Here is a 12,251-nt window from a genome sequence, read left to right as displayed (position 1 = left end):
GATATCATCAACTGTAGGTGTCAGGTTTATAAATGTATGTTCTGCCTGCATGTTTCAGAACATCTGACTTAGACATTTGAAAACAAACTTTTAGACAATTCATTATATTTAAGAAGTCTTTTCCAATCTTTTGATGAACTAATAGGAAACATGACCGCCACTTTAATAGTAATTTATTTCTATTTGGGTGGATTTTTCAAATGTGTGCAAAACTAGGTTTTCTGGATTTGTTTTAAGAGCTACTAAGAAATTAAGAAATGCATGTCCCTGAATCTTGGATTTCCTGCAGTATTTGCTAAACATAAAACATTGCTCACTGGTCTGGAATCACACTTCATTGAAAGTGCAGCTCCTTCCTAAAGGATGTAATATTCCTTCAGAAGAGCGCAGGACTTCAGATCTTCTTCGAATCTTTCCTTTCAGGCAGAAAACAAATTCTCACAAGAAATCGCAAGCCATTTTTAAGTATGATGAGTAGAAAGAGCACAAAGAGGAGAATGAGGTTTCACTTGTTTGTTTGCCCCAGGTGCACAGGGTTATTTAGAAAAGGGGAGATTTCAGTGTAGAAACGTCATACATTTCATCCATTAATTGGAACCTGGTTGATTACAAAAGGCCCCTGGTAAGGAAATAATTATATCACCACCTCTCCACATTCCAGAAGGTACTTGAGGTTAATGATGTTTTGAAATGTGGAATGATTTATATGTCAGAGCTGCCGAAATGTAATGCAAAAAGTACTATTTTACTGAATATTCTGCATTATACAGCATTTCTTTCTTCTTGTGCTCTTACAATGAGGAAACAAATATTTCCGATCTGCTTAGTTAGTCTCTATTCTAGCAGTTCCCAGCCTGTGCCTGTGCTTCCATGCGAGAACAAGGAGTCTGACAGTGGACAGAGGAAATCTGCCCAATTGACATTTGTCGTCAACCGCAGTTGCTGAACATTTTGTAGTAATATCAACATATCCGCTTATGTTTGGAAAGGCGGCTTTTCTGTCTTGGTGCACACAGAAAAACGGTACTACAATGGAGATTTCAGACACTCACTGGGGTGATTTTTGCCTGCTGATCGTGATTTTGCTGCTGCTTTTTTGTGTGTGTTTCTTAAATTGTGAATTGCTGCTCTTTGTCTTGAGTGTCGCCGGTTGCGAAGGAACTTGTCTCGTGGATGTTGGCAGTCATCGCCCACATCCGGCAGAGAACAAGGTTGTCGGAACAAGAGCCGAAGTAGCCACCGGATTAGGAAGAGGGTGGTGTGAGGCAGACTAGGGCCACCCCCAGGTTAAGTGCCAGGGGTACAGTGACATTAAGGGAACCCTCATCATTGTTTTTTTTTAATGAGACTCAAAAATCCCAGCCGGCCAGCTCTGAATGCCACTGTCCAGCCTGCATTCACCTACACTGAACCCTTCTGTGTGAAGAAAATTATATATGGAAATATGTTTCTACTTCAGTAAAGAAGGAGACCCATTCAGCACATTTTTAACTTTCTAGCTATTTATTAATAGCCAAATATTGAGAACTATATGCTTTCATCTCAACTCTGCATTCTACTCCTTAAACCTTTTTTTTCCCTCTAAAACTCTAAACGCCTGGAGTGTTACACCGCTCTGGCAGCGCATCTTGTGTCACTCTGCTGTACTCACGGTTAATTTCAGCCACTGTTCCAGAGGAGTGCGTGCTTTCTGAGGGCTTGTTGGCACGCAGGGCGCGAGTTCCCTGGAAGCCGGTTTCGTGAGAAGTTCAGCAGACAGGGAAGACAATCCTAATCGATCATACTGGAATTTGAGCTGTGCCCAAGCTCGCAATATCCCATAGTAACACTTCACCTCTCTAAAATTCCCTCAGTAGAGCATCAAGTCCTGCATTGTTAGTTGACAATGCTGTTCTAATTGGCTGACAAGCTCGTTTGCATACTAATTGTGTTTAGGATACTTGACTTTTACACCGAACTGTCTAAAACATGGGCATTTATTTTAAAGACATTAGAGACTATAATATGCATTACTTTATTGTTCTTTTGAGCTCATAAGTACATTACAAGGAATAAAGAATTTCTTTGTTGTAATTAGTCATTTGACGAAATTGTAAAGTTTTCCATACATTGCTTTTGTTTTTCGGTTTTATACCTTTTCTTCTTAGTTACGAAGGTTTTTTTCCTGACTCCAGAAGCGTGTCCCGACTGTGTTGGCTATATCTTAATTTTGATCTTGAAGCAAGTGTTTGCTTGTCCTCAGAGATATGTTTGCCTGGTCTTTGTACTGTACGTGACTAGAAAGTGGGAAAAAGTGCTCCGTCATGTTCTGGACTTGTCAGCTAGCGGATTCAGAACTGAACTTGATCCGCATGTAGACATTGCGGCTCACTGTATCATAACATTGGCTTGTCTGCTCATGGCAACCTCACGATTAGACGTTTGTGGTGAAAAGATGTCTTTCAAATGCTGAAATTGCTGCATTATAGAATTTAAGAGCCACTTATCATTAGCATTAATAAATCCTCAATTTTAATCTCCTGTAATTGTAAGAATTAGAACCTATTTCACTGCATGGCTCGGTGATTTAGGTTTGATGTGTTTGTGGTTTCAGTTGGCTTTGGCAGAAAAATAATTTTTCAGATCTCAGGAGATGTTTGCCAGTAAAGGTCATGCTGAAAGAACTGACCTACTTTTTTAAATAGAATTCCATTCTGGTCCGAATTGTTCAAACATCCCTGTTTGAGAAGGGCGTGGATGGCATATACTGTATAAACTTGTCTTAATTTCAGACGGGCTTGAAGAATTCCTTAAGCTGGAAGAAGTAGGTCATTTTGTTTTTTAGAAAGAAATTGCTCCCTCCTTTTTTTGTTGGCAGGTAGACTTGCTTTTAGGAACACAGGCTTTGCTTTTGGGGGAAAAAAGGGACACAGATATATATTGCTGGTAATGTTATATCATCATAATTGTGAAATGTTGAAGTCTTGAGATATTGTGAGAGGTTTTCATTAGCCAGGTACCAGAGGCAACCTTAACCTTTGGTTTCACTGCAGCCTTGGAGACAAAAGTTCAACAAAGAGAGCAGATAGGAACCTCATTGTCCATCGATTTCACTAACAAAACAAAACAAGGAAACAAAGTCTTTTGGATGACAAGTTTCAACAGTGGTAGTCTGGTATCGTTTACATATTAAATAAACTGTACTGGTTTCTGTTGGAATTTGGCATTAAAGTGCCTTTTTTGTGACAGTTTCAGAATTTTATAGTTTGTACGTAGATAACTACATAACAAGCCCAAATGAACTCTGACCTCACCTTTAATCTTCGTCTGTCATCTTGCTGAAAGTCACGTGGAGGTCGGCCTGCATTTGGCCTACATGTCACGGACATCACACTTCTCAAGAGCTAAGCTTACTGCTTGGCTTACAGACCTGTATAGTTTTTTTTTATCAAGATCAGTTAGGGCTGCTGCCAGCACTGCCTTTTTTTGCCAACTTTTGTCAATGCTTTTAATTATAATAATAATTCTTTGCGCTTTTTATCTAAGTATCCCATGCTTTTGATGAGTTTTAAAAGATTTGGGGTTGGAATCAACTACTGACCTTCAATTAAGTTGTGATGAGTGGGTACAGAGTCTATGAAATTAATGTGACCCCTTGTGGCAGGAACTGCCTCTGTATCCACAGTTAAGTCTCTTGAGTCAGAACACCTTTATAACTGTAGAAGTTCTATATGTCAGTTTAAGCCTTCAACTTCAGTTTTATGTACAGTGAGGTATCTCTACAGATGGGGCATTTCTTTACTTTTCAAGAGGTTTTACGGTGATGTAAACTGCATTAAAATGGAGAACAAACCTATCAGCTACTGCAGTTATCCAAAAATCATCTTTGTTCTTTCTGTTTGTTCTACCAGTTAGTCAACTAAACAGCATTAAGTTCAAGAGAGTGCAAATTGGGAAAGGGATTCTAAAGTAAGACAGGGCTGCTCAGTCAAAGCTCTTCGTTAGACTGTGAATTCAAGAATCTGAAATTGCAACAATTTATTTTCAAAATTGTTCCCAAGGTAATACATCCATATTACCTTCCATGCAATGTTAAGATAAAGCTTGGTTATTCTAGTGCAGGATAAAGGCTGCTTTTGTGCTAGTGAACAATTCTGTAGACGTCAGCTGATCATATTCCTTTTCTATCTTGGTTAATCCAGTTCAGATTTTACCAGCTGCATCATCTTCCACACAGGGAACTGGTTATTTACACAGTTAATAAAGTAACTGGTAATGTATAACACTACAGGATGTGTCAAACATGATCAATTATATGTTATATATCTGCTTCACCACTACAATTTTGTATAAAAACCTGAAACAAGAAAACTTCTGAAATGTTTTGAACTGTTTGAGAGCGCCGGACTGTTTTCTTTCCCCACAATGCAATGTTTTATCTTTTAGCACTTTTCTCCCAAGACTCCGATACAGTGACGGACTGCATCTGCCCAGCTTAAATTAATATGCGTTTGCTTTCGTTAAATCAAATTGTTTGAATCGCCGAGCTGTTGTCAAACAACAGCAGTAAGTGGCATCAGGCTAATTATGCTTTGTGAGACTTTTAGGTGTGTTCACGTCCTAGGAAGAGGCAGCAGAGACTGGATTCCAGGAATCCCTGAGCTCTCTTGTTGTCCCACTCGCCTCCGCTGGAGAAATGAGCAGCAGCTTTGGGAGTGACCCCTGCAGGCACCAGTGTTTAATTAGGGAGTCGTGTTAACCAGGATAATCTCCACCTTCAGGCTCTAGTATAGACATAAACTAAACTCCTCTCGCCTACTGTTTATTCATTTATTTATTGTTGGTTTCAGGAAAAAAAATTGCTTTTATAATGTCACATTCACAGAAACCATTCACAGATTACCATTGGTAAATGACCCAATGCCTAACAGGAATATTTACATTTCGTCCTGGGAGGCCTAGAAACACTTAGGAGTTTCTTTAACGCATGGAAAATTAATCTTTGGTTTATATGGGGAAGTAAAAAGATTTTTACTGCCCTTAATTCAAGCTGCTGTTAGCCAGCGTGGAGCAGTTTCCCCTCCTGAGAGCTCTTCCCGGGACTCCTGACTTTCCACGACAGAGCCGGAGCGACTTTCTGACTCCACGCCCTACACACCGGCCTTTTCGACGCCCTCCGGCTACAGAGTTATCAGATCGGGCCTCCCGGTTTTAAGCACTGACGTTTTACCAAGGGCGTCGGCCTGAGGTTTTCTGAAGGGGCCGTTGTGTTTCGGTGCCTGGGTTTGTGAGGCCATTAATCCCCCGCCTCTCCCCGCGCTCTTCCTCTGAGCCCCGCCGAGTTAATGACGGGCCCCCGTCAGGCAAACCAGTGATCCCCATCAGCGGCGGCGCAGGAACAGGTGGCACCGTGCGGGATGGGAGGGTGAGGCCGAAGAAAGGAAATGTGATCCCGCATCGTTAAGGACGCGGTGATTGATTACAGGGCTGCCCCCGGGCGGTTGTGTTCTGAGGGTGGCTTCAGAACAGTTCAGAAAAGACGCTTTTGTGCTTTCAAAAACTATTTTCTGTTTTATCGTCTCGGGTGTAATCCTGCCTCTATCTTTTGTCCCATATTTTCTCTTCTTTCCTTTGGTTCCTATATGTGCATAGATGTGTTTTGCTTTCCTAGTGCCGTTTGTTTTTGGTGCATGCTGCCTGGTGGCTCTCTCGATTGTGTTTCCCATCTGTGAGCAGCTGTTCCTTGGAAGTCAGTGGGCCCTAACCATCCGCTCAGGATTCAGCCACAGAAATCATGCCGTATGGAAATCAAACATTCGGAATGTCCCAAGCAGGCTGTCGATATCTCTCGTGTTTAGCTGAATGCCTCGGCTATTAATCTTGATAGTTTACTGTTACACACCTTGATGGATAGTTGTTCTCGATCACAAGCACGAGGGTACATGCCAGGTATCATTAACAAAGATTTACTGGGAAATTAATTGATTTGGTCTCCTTCACAAATGCCACATTGAATTATTTATAACGTCATTATCTAGATTGCCACCATAAAATATATTTGGGAACGTAGGCATCTGCAATTGTCACTTGAAATCAAGTGGTGTTTTGAAAGAATATCCCATTGTTTAGACTTGCATTTTACTGGTTTAGAATACAGTGCACGGAACAGTAATTCAACCTCGAAACCTGATATCCTTTAGTGTAGGTGTGACACTGATTATAGTACCTAGGAATTTCAGAAGAGATTTGGAGAGGGGTGGAGGTAACAGGCAAGACAGTGAAGGATGGGAAACTGCATTAACCCTTCATCTGCCAACCGCTGGAACAGAATTTCAAAAGACTGCAGACTGTCCGCTGAGAGGCTGAGAAAAGAGAAGCGTTTGCCTACAGTATTTTCCATGCAAAATAGGGGCTCCCCATGATGAACATGTCTCAACAACCCATTAGAGCAGACAGGGCAAAGGTGAACATTTAAAGGAGACCAGACAGCAAACTTTTTTTTTTACAAAGCCTCATAATTATGATTTTAAACTTCATTCCACTGTCGGGCCACGTTAAAGTTTCAGAGGCAGACCAGCTTCTAAGATGAGTTCTCCTTCTGATGCAAAATAGACTACCAGCCTATTTCGATGTGAGGAAGATGTAGTAGGAATTTCTTTCAGGTGGGGAGCTGCGTCAGCATGCGTAGGCTGCAAAGGAACAAGTAATAGGTTTATTCCATGCTGAAAAAAAGAAGAAAGAGATCACAACGTTTCGGCCGTGGAGCCTTCTTCAGGTGTGAGGGAATTTCCTGTACATAATATTGACAAAAGATCACAATAGCCATAGTCTTCTATAGCTATAGACCACTCTAGATCACTATAGTCTGCTCTTATGCTGTTAGACACGCTGTGTTAGTTTTAAGTGTTCAGAGAAGCTTATATGACAACTCAGAGGTATTAAAGAAACCAGGGTTTTAGAGACTATGACAGTTGTTCTTTTAAGCGTTGTTTCTGATGCAATAGGTTAGTCTGATGCAATGTATAGTCCCAGAGGCTGTGCGAATCGACGCCTGTGAAGCCTCAGGTAAGAGTTTAAAGCTGAAGTGAGCAAGCAGGCCATTGCATATGAAACTGTCCCAAGCCCCACCTGGAAATTCCCCTTCAGACAGTACACTCTTGTCTAATTTGGTTGAGCATTGTCCGTGTCTTTCCCGCCTTTTCTTTTTATTTTGTGTCACACTTAACCATACCTCTCCCTGCTTCACTTGGTCTTCACACCGAGTTGTCCGTCCTTTATAATGCTTTGCTCTGCTCTTTATTAATATGACGTGTACGTCGTATATAACGTGCTCTGAAGGACGATAAATCCTCCTAAGGTTCAGTCCAATATTGTTAAAGCTACTCGTAAACAAGGCTAATTTGATCTGGAGGGAGTTCACAGTAATTCCTCTGGTGAATGTGCTAGACTAAGAAAAACTCAAATAAAAGCTGTTTTCCTTGCCGGCTGGGTTTGTGTGTTGTGCAGAAGCGAAGGGGTGACCTTCTCTTCGAGAGGTCGCGGGGGGGGTGTCTCGGCAGCATGACAGCATTCCTCTCGGAGAGAAGGTCCCCCAGGCCGGTGCCCTGGGTGCCTGCCGCGCTCGTAACCCCTCCTACCCCCGCCGTGACGCCCTGTGCCCGCTGGTCTCCCTCCGCAGACAGGAGCGATGCCGGGGAGGCGCCCCCGCGAGCGGCGCTGGGGCCCGGGCTGTGCGAGGGGCTGCTGGGCCCGGTGGCGGAGGAGCGGAAGAGGACCCGGCAGGAGCTGCGGGAGCTCTGGAGGAAGGCCATCCTGCAGCAGATCCTCCTCCTGAGGATGGAGAAGGAGAACCAGAAGCTGCAAGGTGAGCTGCGCCGGCGGGGGGGGCGTGGGGTGGGGGGGCTGTGATGTCAAGGGGTCAGTTAGCAAAAACTGCTGTCCGAGACAGCTGACGTCACTCACCACCCCTCAAAATCATACTTCCTTCCCTCCTTCTCGGTCTTCTGCCATTCATGTGCGATATTAAGATCCTGCTCCTACTCACGATACGTTGATAAAATATGCTGTATTACAGGACCAACATGTTGGTTAATTTTAGGTCTGTTGCTTTAGTTGTCAGTCAGGATTAACACTCAGGATGTCTGGTAAATGTTTTGATAAACTATTGACCTTTGAATAATGCAGAACAGTAACCAAATATTGAGTGGTTTTCCATTGTTTTGAGCACTTGGTGCACTAGCACACAACAAAGCTGAGCTCATTTGAAAAGCCTGGACATCCCTCAGCGTGGACAGCACCCAACGATGTCCTCGCATTTATCAACTTTCTACTCCATAAGGACTTTGCTAAGAAGCTACCTTCTGTATTCTATTCTGCTTAGTTTTCTAGCCCTGTTTTAATCAATGTACCACTACATCTAAGTATGACCCAGCTGTGTTGAATTTGACAGTGCCTTGCAGTGATGTTCTGTCGCTGTGTATGCCTCTCTAAGTACGTGATGTTTGCATTGGGTATCAACACCTGTCCTGCCTGGCAGGTGTTTGCCTCCACCCTAGTAAACTTTCAGCGAAGAACCTGATGTTATCATCACACCTCTTCAAGTAGGAATTAGTGTCACAGAGGTAGGTCAATATTTGTCTACTGAGTCAGCAGATGTGACCCTATTTTTTTTTTTGTCTGGGCTGTGCTCTGTATTGTTTCATACGTGCAGAACACACCAAATGGGTGGTCTGTACATTGCAGATTCACTCCTTTCCAGTAAGTGATTCTGCTTCTTGGACACTTTGCTCCAGCTGTTGGCAGATGCATCAGCTCCCTTGGGCTTGTAAATAAGCTCACCTGAACATCTGAGTGCAGCTTGAGCTTTGTAACCCAGGTGTTTCGGGTTGGGATCTTAAGTCATATAACTACCTAAGTGTGACCAAGTTGGCAGTGCACAATTGTTGAGGTGCGACCAAGGGTAGACACCTTAGTCTAGTGGACTTAGTTCAGTACAGTGTATCAAGCATAATTACATTAGAAGGAACAGGTTCGAGTCTCACAATCAAACTTCTAACTGCTTGGCGTTGTGCTCCTTCCTTCCACCAGAGGCCACTGGTGGAAACTAACTGGGAGAACATTGGAAATTGAGAACAGGATACACTTCTTTACACAAAGGGTATTGGGGGAGTGGAACAGGCTCTCCAGCCCTGTTGTTGAAACAGATATTCTGGCTTCCTTCAAGAACCAACTGGGTGAGATCCTTGGATGAATTGGCTACTATAGAGGGGTCTGGATGGTCCGAAAGTGAGGATCGGTTTAGCTCTGTTCCTGTTCTGCATTTTGCATATGCAAAAACACAAGAGCAGCTTTTAATTCGGTCACGTTTCAAGATAATTTGTGTGCCTGTGATTCTAATCTGTTCCTGCTCATTGGTTAATGACTACACTAATGTTCTTCACTGGTATGCTTCTCACCTGTGGTTACTGGAAGCATTGTTTTGCATTACAAGCAATTTTTCAGCAAAACCCGCGACAGATGACTCTAAGAAAGCTGTACAACTTGAACAACCTGAATAAGAAAACAGTGCACTGTGCTCATTTAGCCCACTGCTCATTTAGATATCTAATACCTCCACGACAGTTTTTACAGGAATATGGGAGTGCCTTTCTGAACTGCTACATGTAAAAAACACTGTGAAAAAATGGCAGCCAATGAGCCAAAAGATTGAAGGGTTGAATTACAGGGTGAAGAATGCAGCACTAAGAAAAAGAAGCCTTCAAGTTCCACTTTGTACTTTAATGAGTACGTGACACTAGCACACTGCCACGGCTCAGTGCTGAGTCATGTCACAGGAGCAGTGATGTGAAAATTAGAGGCTAGATTTTATCAGTTTCTGGTCGATTAGATATTACTCAAGGGAAAGCATTTAAATTACTGTATGTGGCAGCAGAGCAACAAAAAATAATTTGAGTAAATTAGGCAGAGCAATTTTAGAATGTGTGCAATATAAAAAAGAAAGGTGTTTTCCTGAATGAAATGAATCAAAACTGCGTGCACATTCCTAGTCCTTCACAAATCTGGGCATAAGTCAGGGCAGATCCGATGATCTGATACAGGAAGAAGCTGGCAAACACTTTTGTCACAGTATTTTTAAATGTCCCAAAACAGGTGCATATGTATTTGTAAACCCCTGCATTGCGGTGGCCAGCCTAGAGCCTAGAAAATGGTTAATTCTTTACTGATCTCCGGGCTGGGTGTGGTATTTTACAGATGCGTTTCCTGTCCTATAAGCGATTCAAAACATACCGATGAGTGGTCTGTGATAAGAGTTCAAATATCCCATACAACATTCATAAGAGCCCTCTGGTTAACCCTGGTGTCCTGGCTAAAATTCCAGTCTTATCTGTTACCAGCATGACTCAGGACACAGGATCTCCCTTTGCCTGATCTGCAGTGCAGTGGGGCTGCTGGATAATAGTAGCACCTCAAACCTCCTAGGTTGCAGAGGTGGATGAAGATCTGTTTGAAAACCTCTTTGGTGTCCCTTAGAATACACTGCTCTATTTACTTCAAATGTAAATAGCTGTTATAATTATTTTCTGTTTTAAATGGAATAATGTGGCAGTAAAATTGAAAAGAGCATGCACGTTATGCAGTTTTTGCTTTCAGTACTTGTTTTTATTGCAAAAAGTTCTGCTTTTGGCTAACTGACACAGATATACATAATGTTCAGCACAGCGAAGGCGCTGTGGAGTCACTCTTTCCATGGCTTCTCAGTTATCGGTGCAATTTGATGCCAGACCTGAAGGCAAATATTTTCTTCTTTGTAATGTGTGGGAAATAAATGAGCCAGCATCTTGATTCTACAAAAGATTAAGCCGTTTGCTCTTTATTTGATTCTTAGTTAAGGGAGCTCCCCATACCCATTTGGTCAGGCTGACTTTTGGTCAGGAAGAAAAATGCCTGCTGGTTGTGGAAATCATTCAAAATCGAGTGCTGTTGATTTCTGATTGCTTTGCAGTCACGTGCTGTATTTAAAACGCTGTAGACATACAGTGTACCTCCAAGACCTCGAACATATCTCATGTCAATGTACTGTACCTCGTTCAGTTGTTGCTCTTCTGTCCTGCATTTACTTAGTTTCTTCCCCTTCCCTTTCTCTTGTTTCTCACTCTCACCCCCTCCCTTCGTTGCTTTCTCGGTCTGATGCTATTGTTCAGAGGAGCTGCGGGCCCTCTCCATGCCTGTTGACATTTGCCAGCATGTCGAGCAAGCGAGTATTTATAGCACCCCAGAGAAGCCGTTGACGTGGGCAGGGACAGGAGGGCCCTGCCGGGCAGGGGATGACAGATGTGGAGAGTGGGTCTAGGAGGGGAGGAAGGGTGTGACACAGCAGATGAGACAATAATCAGAGGGTGAGAAGGATGGTGAACTTTAAAAATAGCTGAGAGACTGAGTGTGTTGCATACCATTTGACTGTGCGGCCACAGTGGCAGTGTTGTTGTTATTGGTTTTTAAGAGGTGGAGGGGGAAAAAAAAAAGATTTTGTGCTTTCTCTGGTCTGTGCGGAATATGTCTTTAGTAGGGGAAGCAAATGTTTTTGTTTGATTAAAAGAGACGGTTTTGTTTACACGTCCTCAGATCGTTTCACGGACGAATGTGGAAGAAAATCCGTTTTGACTGACAGTCAGTGTTACACAACATTTCCCAGGTTTGTCAGTGCAGTTTCTTTCACAGAAGAAATAGTACGGCTCTTTTGTATTATCTGGAATGGGGAAGGCAGTGTGGTTCTGTGGTTAGGTTAAAGGCTTTGCTACCCGAACTTTCCCAGTTCAGGCCCTGCTACTGACTAACATTGTGTCACCCTGAGAAACATCTTTGTTCAGGCAACATCTGAAACCAAGTTCCTGTTGTTTGTGGCCTGGTAACAGCAATTGCTGATGCCGAAGCCGTTGCTGAATTTATCCTCTGTAAATTGCTGGGGATAAAAATTTCCATGACAAGACTTTAAAGTGGTGAACATTAAAAGACGTCTGTTACATGGAATAAAAATAAGAAGTGACCCCTGAAGAGTTCAGGGAATTAATACATCAAAAGCCTGGAATGGGCAGGGCAGGTACGTTCACAGCAAAACATGCATTTTGGTTTGGGCAAAAGGCGTTGAGGGACAGGTATACAGTAAGTGTAACGGTATGTGGGCTGGTGGTTTTCTTTTTTCCCTTTGATCTGACAACATACAGGATATCTGTGAGCCCACATGAAAAAGGCAGCCTTTTGTTCCATTCAAGACC

The 12,251-nt window shown here is 42.8% G+C and overlaps 1 protein-coding gene across 8 annotated transcripts in view; it reads left to right on the top strand.

Annotated features, from left to right (window-relative positions):
• The window catches only part of tbc1d1 (TBC1 (tre-2/USP6, BUB2, cdc16) domain family, member 1), a 92,873-nt gene that overhangs the window by 59,129 nt on the left and 21,493 nt on the right, over positions 1-12,251 (top strand). For all 8 annotated transcript variants that reach the window (XM_088623899.1, XM_088623877.1, XM_088623886.1 and 5 more), the window contains one exon: positions 7,658-7,843. In XM_088623899.1, coding sequence (XP_088480025.1) covers positions 7,658-7,843 — 186 coding nt within the window. The remainder of the gene's footprint in view (positions 1-7,657; positions 7,844-12,251) is intronic.

Source organism: Lepisosteus platostomus, chromosome 1, assembly GCF_059453375.1.
Source record: "Lepisosteus platostomus isolate fLepPlt1 chromosome 1, fLepPlt1.hap1, whole genome shotgun sequence".
Classification (NCBI taxonomy): Eukaryota; Metazoa; Chordata; class Actinopteri; order Semionotiformes; family Lepisosteidae; genus Lepisosteus; species Lepisosteus platostomus.
Note: the sequence above shows the minus strand (reverse complement) of the source record. Positions and strands in the feature narration are given on the sequence as shown.